The following is an 18,364-nucleotide window of genomic DNA, read 5'->3' as shown; positions in this document are numbered from 1 at the left end:
GCAAGAAGCACCCAAAAGCAGGCCAAACCTCACAAGTCTCATCAATTTCAAGAGATGACGGAGGAGATGTTCCTGGGGCCGCGTCCCCACCAAATCTCAACTCCCCGCGAATGTTCTTGCACTGCGCCTGCTTCACATCTCTTCCCTTTCATTCTGACTCAGTCTCTGTGATTTGCCCTTGACAATGTCCTCTCGCATTGATAAGACGATCGCCCGCCAGCGGGAAAAGTGAGAATCCCTATCCCATGGCCCTGCTCGCTTGTTCGCCTGTTCGCCTGTTCTGACAGCATTCCCTAGGATCGCTTCCGGTGCCTACTACGAAGCTCACCAGCAACTACGTGTTATTGCGGTCCGATACATCAAGCAATCCAACTATGATGCCGCTGCAGAGATCTTGGCCGGCGGTGCGAAGGAGCTATTGAAAGCCGGTGCCCAGCAGGGTGCTTCGGCAAGTGGCGGTGACTTGGCGATTATGCTGGTGTTGGAGGTTTACAACAAGGCCGAGTGGGAGATCGCAGGTGGCAGCAATGATACCGAGGGTCGTTTGCGCAAGAGTAAGTCGATCAAGAAGATCTGCTGGGCTGACCGAGAGAACCTGGCCTGGTGTTGTACAAGTCAACATAGCTAATGTGCGACTTGCGATTCTACAGAGCGTCTGATCGAGCTGTTGCGCGAATTCCCTTCAGAGGAACCTACACGAAAGAGGTTTATTCAGGAAATGATTGGATGGAGTGGAAAGTTTGGACCATTGGAACGGGGAGACCCAGAGCTGCACCACGCTGTTGGTTCAGTATATGCTGAAGGTTAGTGGTAATGCAAACAAAGAAAGCATTGATTGGCTCCTAACCTAGCGCAGATAATGAGCCCTACGATGCCGAGAAACATCTCATCCTGGGTACCTCCGAATCTGCAGAGACCCTCGCAAAGCTCGAGTACGAATGGTACACCAGCGATGAACCGCACACCGCTGCGATCTATGCTTCGCGGGCGGTTTTCCCATATATCCTCACCGGCAATATCCGCAGCGCCAACAAAGCCCTCCTCATCTTCACCTCGCGACTTTCCACAGCCAACCCTTCCCTCGGCGTGCAGGATATCAGCAGCGCGAATTCCGATGCCCGCGTCTACCCGGCCCTTCCATTGCTGAACTTCATCAGCTTGCTGATGTTGACGATCCAGCGCGGAAGTGCTGATCTCTTCAAGCAACTCACTGCCCACTATGCGGCACAGATCAAGGAAATTGGAATCTGGGATGATGCTCTGACTCAGATTGGTGAGCAGTACTTTGCCATTAAAATTCCCCGGCAAGGAAACCCCTTGATGGATATGATGAGCGGTATGTTGTTCGGAGGTCAGGGCAATGCCGGGAGACCGCAAGGCAGAACTGCGAAGAAGGTCGAGGCACCGCCTTCAAGCATGGAGCTTGATTAAAGCGTCCAATTGCTCATGTGATAGGCCTGGCCTAGGCAGTGGACATACCCAGCTGATAGTGTAATGAAACTCAGATGCATGCCATATGCTGATCCAGCTAGTTCAAAAATGAGTCCTTCTCGGGCTCGAACATCCAATGATCGTCATCCAACGAGGCTGCCTTTTTGCGTAGGCTGTCATTCAAGATATTCAGAAGCTCTATTTTGAATCAGCATCCATTTGAGGATCAAGACCTAGAGTACTAACCGTCAGGCTCATCACTCGGTACTCCAGCGCGATGCCGATTCACCATTTCCACCAGCGCAGCCTCATACTCTATACCAAGTGTCAGTAGACTCGATATAAAAGACCAGAGGACTTGTCACATACTCTCTTTCTCCCCTTGACTAAGCTGTGAATCAAAAGCCTCACCTTCGAGCTCACCCAACTCCTCCCCATCCTCCTCAATCATCGGTGGCGGCAACGTCGGAACTTCAAGCTTGTAGCTCCCATTCCTGTCTTTGACCACAATCTCTTTATTCTCTGTAGTCTTCAAAGGTCGTGAAGAGGGGCCCATATCAGAGGATGTAGGCTTTAGCCGGTGCGAGGGGCGGTTTGCTAAATTGCTTGGGTTTGGAGGCACGGCGCCATTGGGGGGTCCTGCAGAAGCCGGTCGGCGGCTGAGGTTTCCATGAAAGAGGTTTCGGCGAACAGAGTTTGGACCCATCATGTTGCTGACTTCTTTGTTCTGGGGGAGTTCGCGCTTCGAGTGGAGATTGTAGGTGCGGGATTTGCGGCGTGCGATACGAATAATAAGAGGGCTGGGTGGGTTGATATAGGGATATTGAGCTGCTTGAGTTGAATGAGTGTATGAAGGGGTGTATTTAGTCCTTTGAAAGGGTCTGTAGGTAAGAATAAATGTTGTTAGGGGGAAGTGGTGAAGAATGGCGCAGGATGGAGTAGAGAGCAGTACAACGGTTAACCAGATCTTTCAATCTATCTTTGAACATTTCACGGTAACTGAGAGCAGTTGGTCATACTGACTACTAGCTACATGATTAACTACTTACTCTGCACTATTTACTTTCCACTCAATAGTCCAACAGCCACAGACTCAGTTGAATATCAAGCGTTGAGCACAGGCCAACCGATAAGCCGTTTATCGCTTCTTCACGCGTTCTCGCGTCTTTGGACTCGGACTTCTTGGACTTCTTCATTCACCATGGCCGAATCCTCCTCTGCCGCTTCGCGCAATGCCGCAAAGGCAAACACTGCTAGCGCTCCTGCAGACTATGAGCTCCCTTGGTAAGGGACTTTTCTTGAGCTCACAGATCCCAGCTGACCTAGCCTTCAGGGTCGAGAAGTACCGTCCGATCTTCCTTGATGACATTGTCGGCAACACCGAGACCATTGAGCGGTTAAAAATCATTGCCAAAGATGGAAATATGCCACACGTTATTATCTCTGGCATGCCGGGTATTGGAAAGACAACCTCCGTGCTATGTCTGGCACGGCAAATGTTGGGAGATGCATATAAAGAGGCAGTCCTTGAGCTGAATGCCAGTGATGAAAGAGGTTCGTATAACTCACTAGCTTCGGTTAGGCAAGGACTAGATGCTGATCTAGCGATTAGGTATCGATGTGGTGCGGAACCGGATCAAGGGCTTTGCGCAGAAGAAAGTGACACTGCCCCAAGGTCGCCATAAGTTGGTCATTCTCGATGAAGCCGATAGGTACGTGTTACTTGCGGAGAAGTGCAACGTGGCTATTAACTTACATATCACAGTATGACGGCCGGTGCCCAACAAGCCCTGCGACGTACGATGGAAATCTATTCGTCCACCACTCGATTCGCTTTCGCTTGTAACCAGTCGAACAAGATTATCGAACCTATTCAGTCCCGTTGTGCTATCCTTCGTTATGCCCGTTTGACAGATGCACAGGTTGTGAAGCGGTTGATGCAGATCTGTGAGGCGGAGAAGGTCCAGCACTCCGAGGATGGAATTGCTGCTCTTGTTTTCAGTGCCGAGGGTGATATGCGTCAAGCCATCAACAACTTGCAGAGTACCTCGTCCGGCTTCGGGTTCGTCAGCGGTGACAATGTGTTCCGGGTGGTTGACAGCCCGCATCCGGTCAAGGTCCAGGCTATGATCAAGGCTTGCTGGGAGGGCAAGGTGGATGTTGCTCTGGAGGGATTGAACGAGCTATGGTATGTTGGAGCTCACACTACTTGAGTGGTCAAGCTTTTCTAATAATCACATTAACAGGACTCTCGGCTACTCTTCCCACGATATCATCAGCACCATGTTCCGAGTCACCAAGACTATTCCCACCCTATCTGAGCACTCAAAATTGGAGTTTATCCGCGAAATCGGATTTACACACATGCGCATCTTGGATGGTGTGCAGTCACTGCTCCAGCTCAGCGGCTGCGTGGCGAAGCTTTGCAGAATTAACATGAAGCCCGAGCTATTCGAGCCCCCCAAGGCCTAGACAGCAGTGTCTTGCATATTCCCACGGCGTTTGTTGATTTCTTTCCAGTGACTCTGGAGGCAGAGGTCCTACCAACTGCGTAATGAATTATGTCTTGTTATATGTATCAAAAAATCAATTGCTATCAACTGCGATATCATCTTCCACTGTGTGACTCAACACGCAGTGCATATATCTCACTTGCTCTCAACATGGCTCTTCCAAAGCTTCTCAACAACCGTAGCAGCCCCCAGTACCTTCTCCTCTTGAAGTTTCTTTCCAATGATCTGCAGATTGACCGGATACCCATCCACCTGCTTCCCATCATATAAAGACCAATTCCACTCATCGAGCTGGTTCCTCGGCTTATACTCAGGCGTTACATCCTGCTCGACCCTAACCTTGTCCACAGGGAACGTCAAAGCAGGATAATCAAGCAAATTCCAAATCTTAGTATAACCCACCCAACGGAACTTCCGGTGCGGTACAGTCGTATGCGGCAAAGTAGGACTGAGCAGAATGTCAACAGGCTTCCCAGAGGAAGACCGGACAGCATTCCACTTATCCAGATAATTCTTCTGCGCCGCAGCCTTCTGCTTGTTCAGCTGCCAATACTCATACACTGAGATTGCCTTGCCGCGATTGACGAGCGCGTCGACATGTGGAATGAATGGTTCACCTGCAGCAGCCACGTCCCGACGAATATCCTCGCACCCATCGACAGTATAGTACTGGTCCATCAATGCAATGCAAGATGCATGGTCAGTCGTATCCCAGAGGACAATCTCGTGTCCGTTCGCTTTTAGAACGGCCGATATTTCACGCAAGGCGCGTGCAATGGGCGGATGAACTTTCACAACGCCGTCATCAAAAATCAAGCCGATAACCAGAGGTCTGCTTTGCATTTCCTGGAATGTGCCCTGGCTCCATGGCAGAGGAGCACAGCGGGGGTCTAATTCCCACGGCTGGCTCTCCGCCAACAAACGACTCATGTAGCAGATTGACGAGAGATCTCGCGCCATTGGTCCAATTGAAGATGGGACGTGTTCTTGGCCTTCTGTTGAGACGGGAACACCTTGGTATGGGAGTCGTGCGCTCTGTATTTATGTGAGCGATTGCATGCAGCTTGCGCGCATAATGTGGGAGGTAATTTGCACTCAGTACTCACGCTAGGTTTGAACCCATACAGGCCCACTGTACTCTGTGGTATTCTCACACTCCCACCAATGTCAGTTCCATAACCGATGAGGGAACCGTGCAATGCGAGCAGGGCACCTTCGCCTCCCGTCGAGCCGCCCGGAGAGAACTTTGGATCTCGAGGATTGGTTGTGAGTCCCCAGAGAGGGTTCTCTGTTTCAGCCCACTTGCAGTATGTCAGTATGTCAGGTTCATTGATTCAGTGGACGATACAGAAGGCATGCTACCGACCATGATGCTTTGTGGGAGATTCGTCTTGGCGATGATAATGGCACCCAATCTTTCCAGGATTTGAACCAGTACGGCGTTCTCTTTGGCCGGAGCAAAGGATCGGCCTACATATCCCAATGTTGTATCGACGCCTTTGACGTTGAATTGGTCTTTCACTGTAACTGGGATTCCATGCAGTGGACCTCTGAGCTTGCCAGTTTCTTTGAATTCGGCATCTAGGGCCTTTGCTTGTTCTATGGCGTCTTCGAAGAGAATCTCGGTGAGACTGTTTGTCTATGCATTGGTCAGTGACTCACTTTGAGATATATCGACCGATGGATATCTGGATCGAATTGATAGATAAGTATATCGGACCGGGTCTTTGCGGGACATACCAGTTGATGGGCCACTACGGCTCTGGTTCGAGGGTTCAGCTTGCCTCCTACTTCACTTGCTGGAATACTTGGAGGACATACCGTTTGATATAGCTTTTGACCACCTGTTCAGCTTGAAACTCTCCCTTCTCAAGATGTTCCAGCAAGACCGCGATGTTATCAATGTCGGTGATGGTCTGGACCAGCGAATCTTTTGCCAATTGACTGCGGTCTGCGACATTCTGGACCCGCGGTCGACGATGATCTATATCATCTACTAGATATGGTGCCAGGAGTTGATCCCTAATAGTCCGTTTCTGTGAGACGATCTGCTGCCAAGCCTGAGTGCTGCCCATGGTGAAGTGTTGGGGGAAAGCATCTTGGGAAGCCTGCAGGCCTCTCTATATATAACCCCCAAACCCTACAACTGATCTCGAGACTGGCATTCGGAAAGTAGTCCGAGGCTTATCAGTTGGAGTCATTTCCCCATTTGGCGCAACTCAGCTCAAAAGAGTCAAAATATTCGACGCTTTTGGGAAGCGGGGACAAGTGGGTCGAAAGTCTCCAACCTCCTCAAAGCTTCGAAGCTCTCTTCTAGATCTTTCCGATCTTTCTGATCTTCATCTTCTGGATGGTGACATCTTTAATGGATTCAAGCTCAAGCACCGGGTCCGGCCCCATCCGCAAGAACAAGGCAATTGCTAAGCGGGCCTGCGACCAATGCAAATTTCGCAAGATCAAGGTATTGCCCCCCCCTTTTGGTAATTTTATGGATCGCATCGGGATTGACTTGCCTCCAGTGTAGTCTGTCGCAGCCCTGCAAGGCCTGCCAGTCTATGGGCTTTGAATGTACATTTTTTCAACCTCAGAAGAAGCGCGGACCAACGGGCCAGTAAGTGTGCAGAATCGCCACCCGTCTCAACAAGACTCTAACCCGCGAAGTCGCGTATCCCAAATTCGCCAGCAGCAAACTCATCTGGGGGAAGAGGCTCTGCCAAAGCAAAATGCTTTCCAGTATCAGAGTCCAACGCCTTCCGTGGAGCCCGGGCAGCCGGGCCCTTTGCCCGCACCGTGGCCCTCGGCGCATGGCCAAGTCACCATGCCTCTAGAGGGCGCAGAGGGTGCAACCAGGTTGGCGCCATCAGCACCTCCAACGTCAATAGGGACAGCCTGGGGCGCGGAAACCCCCTCCCTGGACTCCCACAGTAACAGCGCAATGAGCTGGAATGAACGAAACGACGTCGAGTATTGGCTTCCAGATCATTTGGATGCCCAAGTCCCCGTATTTGAATTCCCAGGAAGCAATGTCTATCTTAAGCCATCTCTTCCATCCATCATCCAGCCCGTGCCTGATGCGCAGACAATGGGCATGCCTCGCCAAGAGGCCCAAACCATGCCCTTCTCACCGACCGTTGGGTCCATGCACTCCGATAACCAGGAAGGTGAGGTTTCCTGGCCGTCAACGATCAGCGAAGCCAACATGATCCCTTGGATTGACGTGTACTTTGATCGGTTACACCCAACCATTCCCGTTCTCAACCGGTCCGGCTTGTACACCTCAATGCTGACTCAGGAGCACCGCAAGAATCCCCAGTTTGGAGCGATGCTCTTGTCACTATGTGCGTTCTCGCTCACGCAGCCGATTGAGATTAATGAGCAGCCGACGACTTCATCTCGGGCCCTTCAGGCTCGGGCTATGATGCACGAGGCAACCAAGATGCGGAGCTGTTCTGATTTTGGCGAGAATCCCACGATCGAGGCTGTGCTGACGAGCTTCTTCCTTTTTGGTTGTTTGTTTGGAAGTAATCAGCATAATGCTGCTTGGTTGCGGATACGGGAAGCTCTTGATCTGGCTGCCTCACTGGGTTTGAATGACCCTGATTCATATCATGAATTGTCTGGAGAAGATAAGGGTCAGAGGTTACGAACTTATCTCGTTCTTTCCATCACAGAGAGGTGAGTCAAAGATTGTGACATCTCGGATAGAATGCTAACACAAATATAGAGCCTATGCTTTGCAACGGCGGCATCCCATTACTTTCTGGGGAAAACCAGGGTTTACCATGCGTTCAGTGCACGACTTCATCCACAGTGCAACGCACAGTGTTGTCTCTGGAATCATTGTCCACAATGAGAAAGACGCCGAAGGAATGATGGGACTCGCGCGAATGATGGAACTATTCGACGCCATAGACGAAGATGTAATCGACTGCTGGAATCGACGATGCGACATCACCAACGGGTACTGCCGGAGACTAACAGAAGCCAAAGCTTTATCGATTCACCAAAATCTCAGTCGAATCAATCAAGCCGAACGATATAGAGGCTATGACTGGTTTGAACGAGCCAAGGGTGGCCGCGGCGAAACCAACAATGTTCTTCTCGCCATGGGACTACGCGAAACCCAAGCCGCCGACGTCTTCGTTACCCAAAAATGGCTTCAGAACCGTGTCTGGCTTCTCTGTTCAACGCATGGTCTTCTGAGTATCCACTCGGAACGGCCAGAAATGACCTTTGGATATGCTGTTACTGTTGCCGAGTCAACTCTCCAGCTGTGTCAGTCATTACGTCTTAGTTCCATGGAGGCCCATGGCATAGGTCTTGTTTGTTTCACTATATTTCTCCCTCACGCAGACATGATTTGATACTAACAATTTCAATAGACCGAAAAACTGTACGATATCGCCATCTGCGCAACAAACATCCTCTGCAATACCAGCCCGCCTTACGGTGGCACCGACATTCCAGTGAACTTCACCGAGAACATCGCCCCGGCAACAACGTCAACGCCGCAGTCTCTGGCAGAGGACTTCCTGCTACTCATGACCAGCTTCCGTGGGGGGAACCACCCCTATCTGGAGAAGTACAGAGCACACCTACGCTCTCTACAAATCATGGAAGCTAAGCCCCAGGAGTGGCCTCAGCGGTGATTTTGTGTTGTATTTGATTGTGTTCTCTTTTGAAATGTTTGTATATATGGAGTTGACACAGATGATGTCTGGATACGATGTGATGGAGTTTGGGTGGTCTTGTATCTTGTATTATCTACTTTCTTGTTTGCGTTCAATAGAATAGGTGGTTTTGGGCAAGTTATTGTACTTGGAACATTTCCTTCAAAAGCCATAGTAAGATATATAGCTCAGCCATAGTTGAATAATGAGAGAGATAGTGTGTATTTTGTGTTTGTATGTGTAAGGGTATCAAGTATATTTACGCGCCGCATATAGTAAACCATTGAAGACGTCAAGGATTCTTCAACGTGCGAGGCCTCACCTCAAAGGATGATTTATACGACCTCCACTTCCACATAGGAATCTTGGCCAAATACATCTCATCTATTTCAGCAAAAGTTCGACCCCGAGTTTCCGGCATCAGGAAATAGAAGAAGACAAGGATGCCAGCCATACAACCCGCAAAGATCAGATAGGTCTTTGCGCCGAGATTAGCGGCATCGGCAGTAGTCAACTGCGGGACGACAAGCGTTGTAATGACAGCTGTTGTCTGGGCACATGCAACTGTATAGGACATGGTATGGTGTCGGAGTTTAGGGGTTGCCATTTCCGATGGCATGACGTTTGACAAGGAGAAGAACGAACAAGCCCAGAAGAAATTGAATACAAAAGACAACACGGCAATCGTCATGGTGGCTTTCTTGTTGTCTTTGACAAAGGCTAGACCACCTGCCACTATGTCGATCACGAAGAGGATGCTCATCCCGACGAAGGCTGTTGGACGTCTACCTGCTCGGTCGATAACGAAGGGGGCGGTGATGGTTCCAGCCAATAAACAACAGGATGAGACAATTGTTAGAGTGAAGGTGTTTCCGACTCCCAGCTCTTTGAGGAATAATGTCGCGTATGTTGTTGAGAGGATGATGCCGGAGATTTGATTGAGAGAGAAAAACGAGCCCGCGGTTAGGGTTCGTTTGAGATGTTCTCGGTGGAATATGTGCCAGAACTTGGTGTGAGATTGAAGGTCTCGTTCATTCTGTTCACTCAGCTCCATGAGACAAAGTTCGTTGTCTACTTCTTCATCGCTGAAGCCGCGCAGTTTCCGCAAGTTGCATCGTGCTTGTTCGGTTTTGCCCTTGCCAACCAGCCATTGAGGGCTTTCTGGAAGAGGTATTGTCAAGATGAATAGCACGACAGGCAAGGCACACTGCACAGCGAGTGGGATCTGGTAGGCCAAGAGCCCATCGATCTTATCTGTTCTGAAGACCACCACCGTCCCTACGACGCCGGCTGTCAAGTTCAGGATATTTGTCGAACTGACACATCTTCCTCGTATTGAGGCTGGAACAACCTGTTCACATAGTCAGCAAATATTCAACTCGGCCCGCTTGAAGAGCATGTACCTCGGCGATATACAGAGGAGCAGTCGCATTGATCATTCCCAATGCAACTGAATTGATCGAACGACCACCCACAAAAGCCCCCAGGTTCGGGGCAAAGACCTGAAGCAGTCCACCACCCACAGATATAATAAATGCAGCAAGTAAAGGCCACTTGCGACCAAAGTGGAAGTTCAACGGTGATGCCAGCAGAGCTCCGATCACGGAGCCTACCAACGGAAGAGAGAAGACGAGAGATTGATTGCGCGCCGTGAGAACATACTTCCCAGTCACTGGGTTAAGGCCTTGGAATTTCTCCACCTAATTGATATCAGTGTGCTGTTCCTTGTCACTATCTGCAGGACACTCACAAAAGGAACCAATGCCGCCACCGGTGAAATGATTTTGTCGTCAAACCCGAACAAAAATGAGGCGGCGCCAAAAACCGCACAGGCAAAGATCAACTGGGCATTGATTGCTTTGCCAACCCTCTTCTCATGCAACAAGTCAACACACTGAATGTCTGCGTCGCAGCCATCCTGCTTTTGGCCCATGGCGCGGATCGAGCCGGACCAATGGCGAAATAGCGAGATCAACCCCAAGTCCCAGGAGCGAACAGCCACCGGGGCCATCAGGAGATGCGAGATGCAATATATACACACTGTCAATCCATGTTCCCCAAGCCAGCAGCAAGCAGGAAAGAATGGAGCGGAAGAGATTCCCCAGATTTCCAAGATTGGCCCGGACTAAACTGTCTTTAGTTTCTCCGAGATTTCCCATCTCCTCCTTTCCACGCCAATGACAGGCCCCAGAATCCGGGGTTTGACTAGCTGCTGCCAGGCCTTTGCTCCCCCTGCATATTCTCCACTTCTCCAGAGATCGTCCTGAAGGTGCAATGACTGATTTCGCCGAAGATCTGACAATCTCGCCGACAATCCTCCGTGGACATGTGCCGAACCCCGTCTCCGACTAACTGCCGGTAAATCATTCATCAGATCCCCACTACGAAGAGCTGATGAGCTCTTTTGATGCTGTTGCGTTCTTGCCCAAGTGGATCCCGCTAAATTTTCTGATCTTCGAGTGTGAAGTGGAAGGAGAGTCCCGCCAAGACGGAGATTGAATGACTAGGAGATTTCTTCTACTTCATCACGTCGTTCGATTACTTCATCCTGAGCGTTTTCTTTTGAACTGAACATCGAATATGTCGGGCACTTCAATTCCAGAGAGGACTGAACTTGCCCAGAAACCTCAGCAAAAGCCAACACGATCTGAAAGCCATGACGTGATTGACATCTCAGCTCATAAGAATGCACCGCGAAACCCGACGCAATGGCGACCATCATATCATTTCCTCGCACCAGCTGGATGGATGAATGACCCATGTGGCATCGGCTATGACCCAGCGACAGGTCTATACCATCTATCCTTCCAATGGAACCCGCAAGGCAACGACTGGGGCAATATGTCCTGGGGCCATGCCACGTCCCCAGACCTGGTATCATGGACGACATACAAGGACCCGATTCTGACGCCAACAGCCGATTATGACTGTCAAGGCGTGTTCACGGGATGTTTACGAGCAACCGACATTTCTGGCAGCCCGGGGTCTCTCACTGCCATATACACCTCCGTGAGCAATCTCCCGCTTCATTACACGCTACCATATGTCAATGGAAGCGAGTCGCTGAGTATAGCCGTCTCAGAAGATGGCGGTATAACCTGGGAACGCCAGGATTGTAACCCAATTGTCGCTGGCCCCCCTGAGCAGTTCACCGTGACTGGGTGGAGAGATCCGTGTATCACGACTTGGGCTGAGGGGCCTCTTTCCAAGGATTCACCGTCAACTCTATACGGGTTGATATCCGGAGGTATTGTTGGAAAAACGCCAACTGCTTTTGTGTATACCGTGAAATCTAGTGACCTGCGCCAATGGGAATTCCTCGGCCCTTTGGTTGACGTCGGCCTCAATCTTCGACCTTCGCGCTGGTCTGGCGACTTTGGAGCGAATTGGGAAGTTGCCAATATGATGACTCTATCCGATGGCCATGTTTCTCGGGATTTCGTCGTCATGGGAGCAGAAGGATGTCTGCCCTCGCAGGGTACAGTTCAAGGCGGAGTCCAGGAAGCTGACAGCAAGCGAGAACCCCGAGGCCAGCTTTGGATGTCTATCAAGGCGTCTGAGAAACGAGGCTCTAACTCTACAGATGACGCCCTGGCTTCGTATGCTTTCTCTGGGTTCTTCGATCACGGATGCTACTACGCAGCGAACTCTTTCTGGGATGTCCAGACTTCCCAGCAAATCGTTTTCGGATGGATTACAGAAGAGGATCTCTCTGATTCTCTGCGCCATCGTCAAGGTTTCAGTGGACTGACTTCGCTGCCCCGTGTTGTGGGATTGATGACTTTGAACAAGGTCAAAAAGGCACGCAACTCCTCATTGAGTTCAATTACCTCAATTGAAGTTATTCCCGATGGACCAGGAACAGACACTTCGACTGTCCGTACAATGAAGATCAGCCCTGATAGCCGGCTTTCACGACTACAAGAAGGTGCCCAGAAGAGTCAACTTGTTGATGTCCACCTGACTACCGCACCCACGGCCATGAAGGCGTTCAAGTCAACCAGATGGGAAATGAACGCCGAGTTCAGTGTCGGTCAAAATTGCACACGGGTGGGCATCAGGATCCCACATACATCTGGTAAGCCCATCCTACATAATCGAACCGTCCCATAAATTCACCAACTAACACTCTGGCAGACCCCGAAAATCCGAACTGCACAACACTATGCTGGATCCCAGACAGTGAAACCTTCACCATCCACCGACCACACCTCGACAACGCAGAGGTAAACCAAGGCTTCGAAACCGCACCGCATACCCTATTCACCTTCACGAATGAGGGCCAAGAAATCGAAGAGACTCTCCGAGTCCACGCCTTCTTTGATGCCAGCGTTTTGGAGGTATTCGTTAATGACCGGACGGTCATTTCTACTCGCATTTATTACCCTGACGACTGTTGCTTCGGACCTATCTTCTTTGCGGAAGGAGATACCACCCCGAACGAAGGACAGCCAGCAGCCACCCTTCTTCAAGTCGACATCTGGGATGGAATAGGGGTATAAAAAGGATGTATTGAATTGATAGATATTGCATCTCAATATTATGATTATGTATAGAGCATGGCACATCGAAGCCACAAGAAATTCAATAGTAACACAAGATAGAATCCGACCCAGCGTGGCACAATAGTCTCGCAAGTAAGAAAAGATCAAATCAAATGCACGCGCCTAGCCATGGTCATGAAATCGTATGCCGAATCGGCATGCATTTAGCAAGCTCGCAAATACAGAACAGATACACCCCAGATATATACACGGGTATGATAATCATGACAGCAAAGAATGGACAAGCTCTACTTGTCTGATCCTTTTCTTACCGGGAACCTCGCTTCCAGAATTTCAACTTCCAGCTCGGGAAGTCGAAGCGACCGTCTCGCTTGTAGATGCGCCAGTAGTAGACCGGGACACCGGTTATGATGAACGCGACCACAATTAGGGTCTGTAGGGGTTCGGCAATGACTGCTCGGCTGAGGAGGAATAGACTGACGCAGCAGAAGATGATCGGAGTGGATATCCAGGTGCGATAGGGTCGTTCTAGGTGTGGTTCGCGGATGCGGAGGACGATGAGTCCGAGGACTGTGAGGAAGTAGAAGGTGTATCCTGCCACACCATAAAAGGTGACCAGGGTGCCAAACTCGCCGACCACGATGTAGATGGTAGTGAGGGCGCCGTTGAAGGCCATGGCGTAGATGGGGGTGAGGCCAAGTGTGGCCTGGTCGCCGAAGACTCGGGAGAGAGATTTGCGAGCCCAAGAGCGGCTGCGTAGTCTGCCGCCTGGTGGAGGGCCTGTCGATGGAGTGGCGGAGAAGCCTATACGGCCAAATAATGAAGGGAGGTAGCCTTCTTTTCCAGCGGCGTAGACTAAACGGCCACTTGTGAACGTTGTTGCATTGAGAGCTCCGAAGCAGCTGGCTGAGACGACTAGAGCGAGGACCAAAGCTCCGACAGCACCGAAGACTTTTGCGCCGAATTGCACGGCAACAGTGTTGCTAGCCTCGATGGTCGAGTGAGGCAAAACAAGGAAGTATGAGACGTTTGCGAGCAAATATGATAGAATGACCAAGGGCATCGCTGTGTGAATGACCCGAGGTAGGTCGCGGTTGGGATTCTTGAACTCGCCAGTCACATAGTTGGTATTGTCCCAGCCGTCGAATGCCCAGAGTCCTGCATACAGGGCGACTGCAAAGTCCGAGATCTCAGTGTTGGTGCCCTCAAACCATCCTGTTGTCTTCCATTCTTCATTTGCATCTCCTCCGGACGACAGACCAGTCACGGCGACAATCACACCAATGACAGTTACTCCCAAGAGTGCAACGAATTTGAAGAACATAAAGAAGTCTCCAATGCGGGTTGCGAATTTGGTAGATACGCAGTTGAGCAGAGTAACCGCCAAAAGGCCACCAAATGCAACACCCTTGTTAATCCACGGATTGACGTCTCCAACATCAGCACCGACAAAGGCTCGCACGACATATTCACCGAAGATGATCGAGATAATGGCCGCCGACCCAGGCTTCAACACCAACACCGCACACCATGTAAAGAGGAAACCGGGGAGCTCTCCAAAGATCTTGGACAAATAAACCTGTGAGCCACCATTGAGCGGAATGGCGCCTCCTAGCTCCGCATAGCTGGCAGCACCTGTCCAAGCCAGCAGACCAGCCACAGCCCAAACAATGAGTGAGGCGCCAGGCGACCCAGCATTGGCATTGACCTGACTCGGCGAGGAAAAGATTCCAGAACCAATAATCAGCCCAACAATAAGCGACAGACCATTCAGATACGTCAAGGTCTTATTCCGCTCCAGTGATCCATCCACCTGTCGATCGGCCGGAGTCCCAACCGGCGCATATCCACCTTGCGTTTGCGACAGCGGGAAAAGCGTGCGCCCAAAATCGAATGCTGATGAAATAGAATATGACCGGAGACCTCTCGAGCGACCCGATTCGAGCTCTGCATCGCGATGCGACTCGCCTAGGGGATCTTCATCCTCGAGGGAGAGCTTGCGTGATGAGGAGATGCCATCTGGAGAGGAGGAGCGCGAGGAGCCTACCGACACGGGTGAGGACGATGCGAGGGAAGCGAGTTCTAGCGAATCTCGAGGAGCGAGGTTGCCATTCCTGTTTCCTTGTGTGTAGGCGTTCGACATTCTCTTTGTTCCAGGAGAGATGGCGATGCGAGGATGATAGCGAAAGATAGTAGATCGTCAGAGGCGAAGGGGTCTCTCCATTGCCCGAACGCGAGCGGATAGGGAGTGAAAGTGGAAAAGCGACAGAGAGAGAGTGTGTGAGTGAGTGAAAGAGAGAGGAAGAAGAAGAAGAGAGAAATCAAGTCGAGAAAGGGTCTTGCCAAGGGGTGCAATTTAGTGTCGATCGCCCAATCGGCGCTTCTTCCCCCCGCGATTCCTCTCTTTTTCCTTCTTCACGCTCCCATGAAGCCTCATCCGTGTCTGAGTAGAGGCTGGAGAGCCGTTGCTCGGCCTCGCCATACCTCGACTTCATCCTTGCCATTCTCGACATCCTCGAATTCCTCGACCTCGGCCTCGACCTCATCCTCAAAACCAACGATCCCGACTCCCTCCCCAAAGTCTCCCCGTCCCAGTCAAAATCGCTGGTTAGGAATTGCACTCGTGGGAGCAACAGCTGCGGCTGCAGGAGCATACATCCGGTCTCAAAGTACCGACTCCGCGACCCTAAATCCAGATACGTTCACCAAGTACCGCCTCGTATCTCGCGAGCCAGTGTCATCTACGAGCAGTCTCTTCACCCTGCGACCGCGTAAACCCAGTGAACACAATTACGACGTCTACGAAGATGCATGGAGGACCGGAGTATGGAGTGTAATGTTCAAGCAGCCGCAGCTACAGATCGGCCGGGACTACACACCGCTACCTACGACCGCGGCGACATCGTTAAGCGTGGACGACGAGAATGAGGGATGTTTGCGGTTCTTCATCCGCAAGGATCCATTCGGTGAGGTATCACGGTACCTGCATACGATTGATGTAGGTGCTGATGTGGAAATGCGTGGCCCGAAGATTGAATGCGCTATTCCGGCTGAAACAGACGATATTCTATTTATTGCTGGCGGAACTGGGATTGCGCCGGCGCTACAGGCTGGGTATTCTCTTTTGACTCGCACGACTCGTGAGCGTCGACCAAGGATTCATATTTTATGGGCGAATCGGCTGAAGGATGACTGTGCTGGTGGTCAGAGTGACTCTGCGAAGCCCCAGGCCCGAGGCTGGTTCTCTGGGTGGTTTGGCTCATCTCAGAGTCATGAGCTTGAGAGCAAGAAACAGGATGCTGTTGCTGTTATGGAAGACAAGCACACTTCTCGGATCGTACGAGAGCTTGAGGCGCTCAAGTCACAATACCCTGGGCAGGTCACCGTGGACTACTATTTGGACGAGGAGAACACTTTTATTGGGAAGAAAGATATCTTGAACTCGATCCAATCCACGCCGACAGACGGCTCCCGCAAGAGCAAGTTGATCTTGGTTTCCGGGCCCGAGGGCTTCATCAGCTATATGGCTGGACCAAAGCTCTGGGCTCAGGGACAGGAGCTCCAAGGACCTCTGAAAGGAGTGATTCGGGAACTTGACCTCAAAGAGTGGGGCGTTTGGAAGCTCTGAGATCTGATATTTGTACCAACATCGGAACCTTTTGTCATTAAAGCATATAATATAGCATGGATATACTGGGGAGTTATGTTGAATAAACAGTCGCAACTGTCTTGGACTTTTGAGTCCTATTTCGTGGCCCATCACACGTTCCTGGCTAATTCCAGGTTGAATTCGCTTAAACACAATTTTTATCCTCAATCCTATTGTCCAGTGGCAAAGTCTTCAAGGTACTTCACCAGCTTCTGCACATTCTCCAGCGGGACCGCGTTGTAGTTGCTGGCACGCATGCCGCCTACACTGCGGTGGCCCTTGAGACCCTGGAGAAGACGTTTCTCAGCACCTGCGATGAACTCCTTCTCCTTGACATCGTCACCGCCATTAATTCGGAAGCAAATGTTCATGCGGCTGCGGACGCTGGCATCCGGAACAACCTGGTACACTTGCGGGTACTTGTCCAGGACACCGTAGATAAGCTGGGCCTTGTTGTTGGCAACAACCTCTTGGCCGCTGACCTTTTCGGCACGGAATTCGGCGACAAGGTCAGCCATGACCTGGCCGGCAATCCAGAGGTTGAAGATGGGGAGGGTGTTGTAGAGGGAGTTGTTCTTGGCGATAGTGGCGTAGTCAAACACGACGGGACCGGGGAGACCACCAATGTTCAAGCGGTGGAGGAGAGCAGGGGGAGGAGTCGCAGTCTGGGGAGGAAGGAGATCCTTGCGAACAATGGCAATGGTGATACCAGTGACACCGATGTTCTTTTGTGCGCCGCCCTGCATACATAATTAGCTTAGTGCTTCCACACCGAGAAGATAGGACACTTACGAAGATGACGGCGTACTTGCTAACATCAACCTTGCGACTGATGAAGTTGGAGCTCATATCAGCCACAACAAGGCGCTCGTCCTCGGCATCCTGACCCTGGGCCTCCAACGACTTGGGGAATTGCTGGAACTCCACACCATCAACGGTCTCGTTGTCACAGAAGTAGACAAAGGCGGAACCCTTGCCGCCCTCCTTCTTGGTAGGGGTCAGAGACCAAGAATCCTCAGCGGGAATAGTGCCAAACTTGCCGCCATTGGCCTTGCGGGAATCAAGAGCAACATTGACAAACTTGGAACTGACCAGCTTGCTCGCTTCCTGGGAAGCCTTCAGTGACCAAGATCCAGTCACAAGGTAATCCAGCTTCAACTCCTCCTCAACCTCTTTCTGGAGTCTCTGGAAAACCAATTCATCAATCTGCGACTTTTCCGCACCGGGGTTCGCAGCCTGGGCGTCGGCCTCAGCCTTGCGACGGCGACGTTCAATCCAGACCGAGACAAGGTTTTGCACGACCGCGCTGAAACCACCGCTGCCACCGCCCTGCATGAACAGGATCTCATAGTTATCCGGGATATCTAGCAGAGCGGTCAAGTTGGCTTTGGCATCGTCGAGGATCTTGTTGGCGGTAGGCGAGCGGTGGGAGATCTCGCCGAGACCGAGACCGCAATCATTGAAATTGACGAAGGCCTTGGCGCCAGCCTCGACGACGGAGGTAGGGAGGGGAGCTGGGCCAGCTCCAAAGTACGAGATTTCTTGTCTGGAGGGCATGATTGAGGATTGAAGATATGTGTAGAAATGAGAGAGGGC

General features: G+C 51.2%; 10 protein-coding genes across 10 annotated transcripts; 5 read left to right on the top strand and 5 right to left on the bottom strand.

Moving 5' to 3' along the window:
• Positions 1 to 184: 184 nt before the first annotated feature.
• N7511_007962 (protein GET4) lies at positions 185 to 1,431 on the top strand (the record flags this gene model as incomplete). The annotated part of the gene is made up of 4 exons (XM_057130339.1): positions 185 to 228; positions 298 to 554; positions 651 to 803; positions 857 to 1,431. The coding sequence occupies 4 exons, from the start codon at positions 185 to 187 to the stop codon at positions 1,429 to 1,431; spliced, it is 1,029 nt and encodes a 342-aa protein (XP_056982122.1).
• Positions 1,432 to 1,528: 97 nt separating this feature from the next.
• On the bottom strand, positions 1,529 to 2,140 carry N7511_007961 (uncharacterized protein; the record flags this gene model as incomplete). The annotated part of the gene is made up of 3 exons (XM_057130338.1): positions 1,529 to 1,629; positions 1,678 to 1,746; positions 1,801 to 2,140. 3 exons carry the CDS (start codon positions 2,138 to 2,140, stop codon positions 1,529 to 1,531), a joined length of 510 nt encoding a protein of 169 aa, XP_056982121.1.
• A 492-nt stretch (positions 2,141 to 2,632) lies between these two features.
• N7511_007960 (replication factor C subunit 4) lies at positions 2,633 to 3,903 on the top strand (the record flags this gene model as incomplete). The annotated part of the gene is made up of 5 exons (XM_057130337.1): positions 2,633 to 2,715; positions 2,765 to 2,985; positions 3,044 to 3,143; positions 3,197 to 3,619; positions 3,678 to 3,903. The coding sequence occupies 5 exons, from the start codon at positions 2,633 to 2,635 to the stop codon at positions 3,901 to 3,903; spliced, it is 1,053 nt and encodes a 350-aa protein (XP_056982120.1).
• Positions 3,904 to 4,079: 176 nt separating this feature from the next.
• On the bottom strand, positions 4,080 to 6,019 carry N7511_007959 (amidase; the record flags this gene model as incomplete). Its single annotated transcript, XM_057130336.1, has 5 exons — positions 4,080 to 4,979; positions 5,051 to 5,245; positions 5,311 to 5,583; positions 5,685 to 5,706; positions 5,766 to 6,019. 5 exons carry the CDS (start codon positions 6,017 to 6,019, stop codon positions 4,080 to 4,082), a joined length of 1,644 nt encoding a protein of 547 aa, XP_056982119.1.
• Positions 6,020 to 6,294: 275 nt separating this feature from the next.
• Positions 6,295 to 8,593, top strand: N7511_007958 (CeGAL family transcription factor; the record flags this gene model as incomplete). Its single annotated transcript, XM_057130335.1, has 5 exons — positions 6,295 to 6,405; positions 6,464 to 6,555; positions 6,606 to 7,619; positions 7,669 to 8,266; positions 8,327 to 8,593. The coding sequence occupies 5 exons, from the start codon at positions 6,295 to 6,297 to the stop codon at positions 8,591 to 8,593; spliced, it is 2,082 nt and encodes a 693-aa protein (XP_056982118.1).
• Positions 8,594 to 8,906: 313 nt separating this feature from the next.
• On the bottom strand, positions 8,907 to 10,625 carry N7511_007957 (uncharacterized protein; the record flags this gene model as incomplete). The annotated part of the gene is made up of 3 exons (XM_057130334.1): positions 8,907 to 9,965; positions 10,018 to 10,314; positions 10,365 to 10,625. The coding sequence occupies 3 exons, from the start codon at positions 10,623 to 10,625 to the stop codon at positions 8,907 to 8,909; spliced, it is 1,617 nt and encodes a 538-aa protein (XP_056982117.1).
• Positions 10,626 to 11,194: 569 nt separating this feature from the next.
• Positions 11,195 to 13,116, top strand: N7511_007956 (glycoside hydrolase family 32 protein; the record flags this gene model as incomplete). Its single annotated transcript, XM_057130333.1, has 2 exons — positions 11,195 to 12,692; positions 12,752 to 13,116. 2 exons carry the CDS (start codon positions 11,195 to 11,197, stop codon positions 13,114 to 13,116), a joined length of 1,863 nt encoding a protein of 620 aa, XP_056982116.1.
• A 310-nt stretch (positions 13,117 to 13,426) lies between these two features.
• On the bottom strand, positions 13,427 to 15,262 carry N7511_007955 (putative amino acid transporter; the record flags this gene model as incomplete). Its single annotated transcript, XM_057130332.1, has 1 exon — positions 13,427 to 15,262. The coding sequence occupies one exon, from the start codon at positions 15,260 to 15,262 to the stop codon at positions 13,427 to 13,429; it is 1,836 nt and encodes a 611-aa protein (XP_056982115.1).
• A 282-nt stretch (positions 15,263 to 15,544) lies between these two features.
• On the top strand, positions 15,545 to 16,747 carry N7511_007954 (cytochrome b5 reductase family protein; the record flags this gene model as incomplete). Its single annotated transcript, XM_057130331.1, has 1 exon — positions 15,545 to 16,747. The coding sequence occupies one exon, from the start codon at positions 15,545 to 15,547 to the stop codon at positions 16,745 to 16,747; it is 1,203 nt and encodes a 400-aa protein (XP_056982114.1).
• Positions 16,748 to 16,938: 191 nt separating this feature from the next.
• N7511_007953 (O-phospho-L-serine:2-oxoglutarate transaminase) lies at positions 16,939 to 18,325 on the bottom strand (the record flags this gene model as incomplete). The annotated part of the gene is made up of 2 exons (XM_057130330.1): positions 16,939 to 17,508; positions 17,561 to 18,325. The coding sequence occupies 2 exons, from the start codon at positions 18,323 to 18,325 to the stop codon at positions 16,939 to 16,941; spliced, it is 1,335 nt and encodes a 444-aa protein (XP_056982113.1).
• Between the last annotated feature and the right edge of the window lie 39 nt (positions 18,326 to 18,364).

The sequence above is a fragment of the Penicillium nucicola genome (genome assembly GCF_028828085.1).
Source record: "Penicillium nucicola strain IBT 29836 chromosome Unknown utg000008l, whole genome shotgun sequence".
NCBI classification, from domain to species: Eukaryota; Fungi; Ascomycota; class Eurotiomycetes; order Eurotiales; family Aspergillaceae; genus Penicillium; species Penicillium nucicola.
Note: the sequence above shows the minus strand (reverse complement) of the source record. Positions and strands in the feature narration are given on the sequence as shown.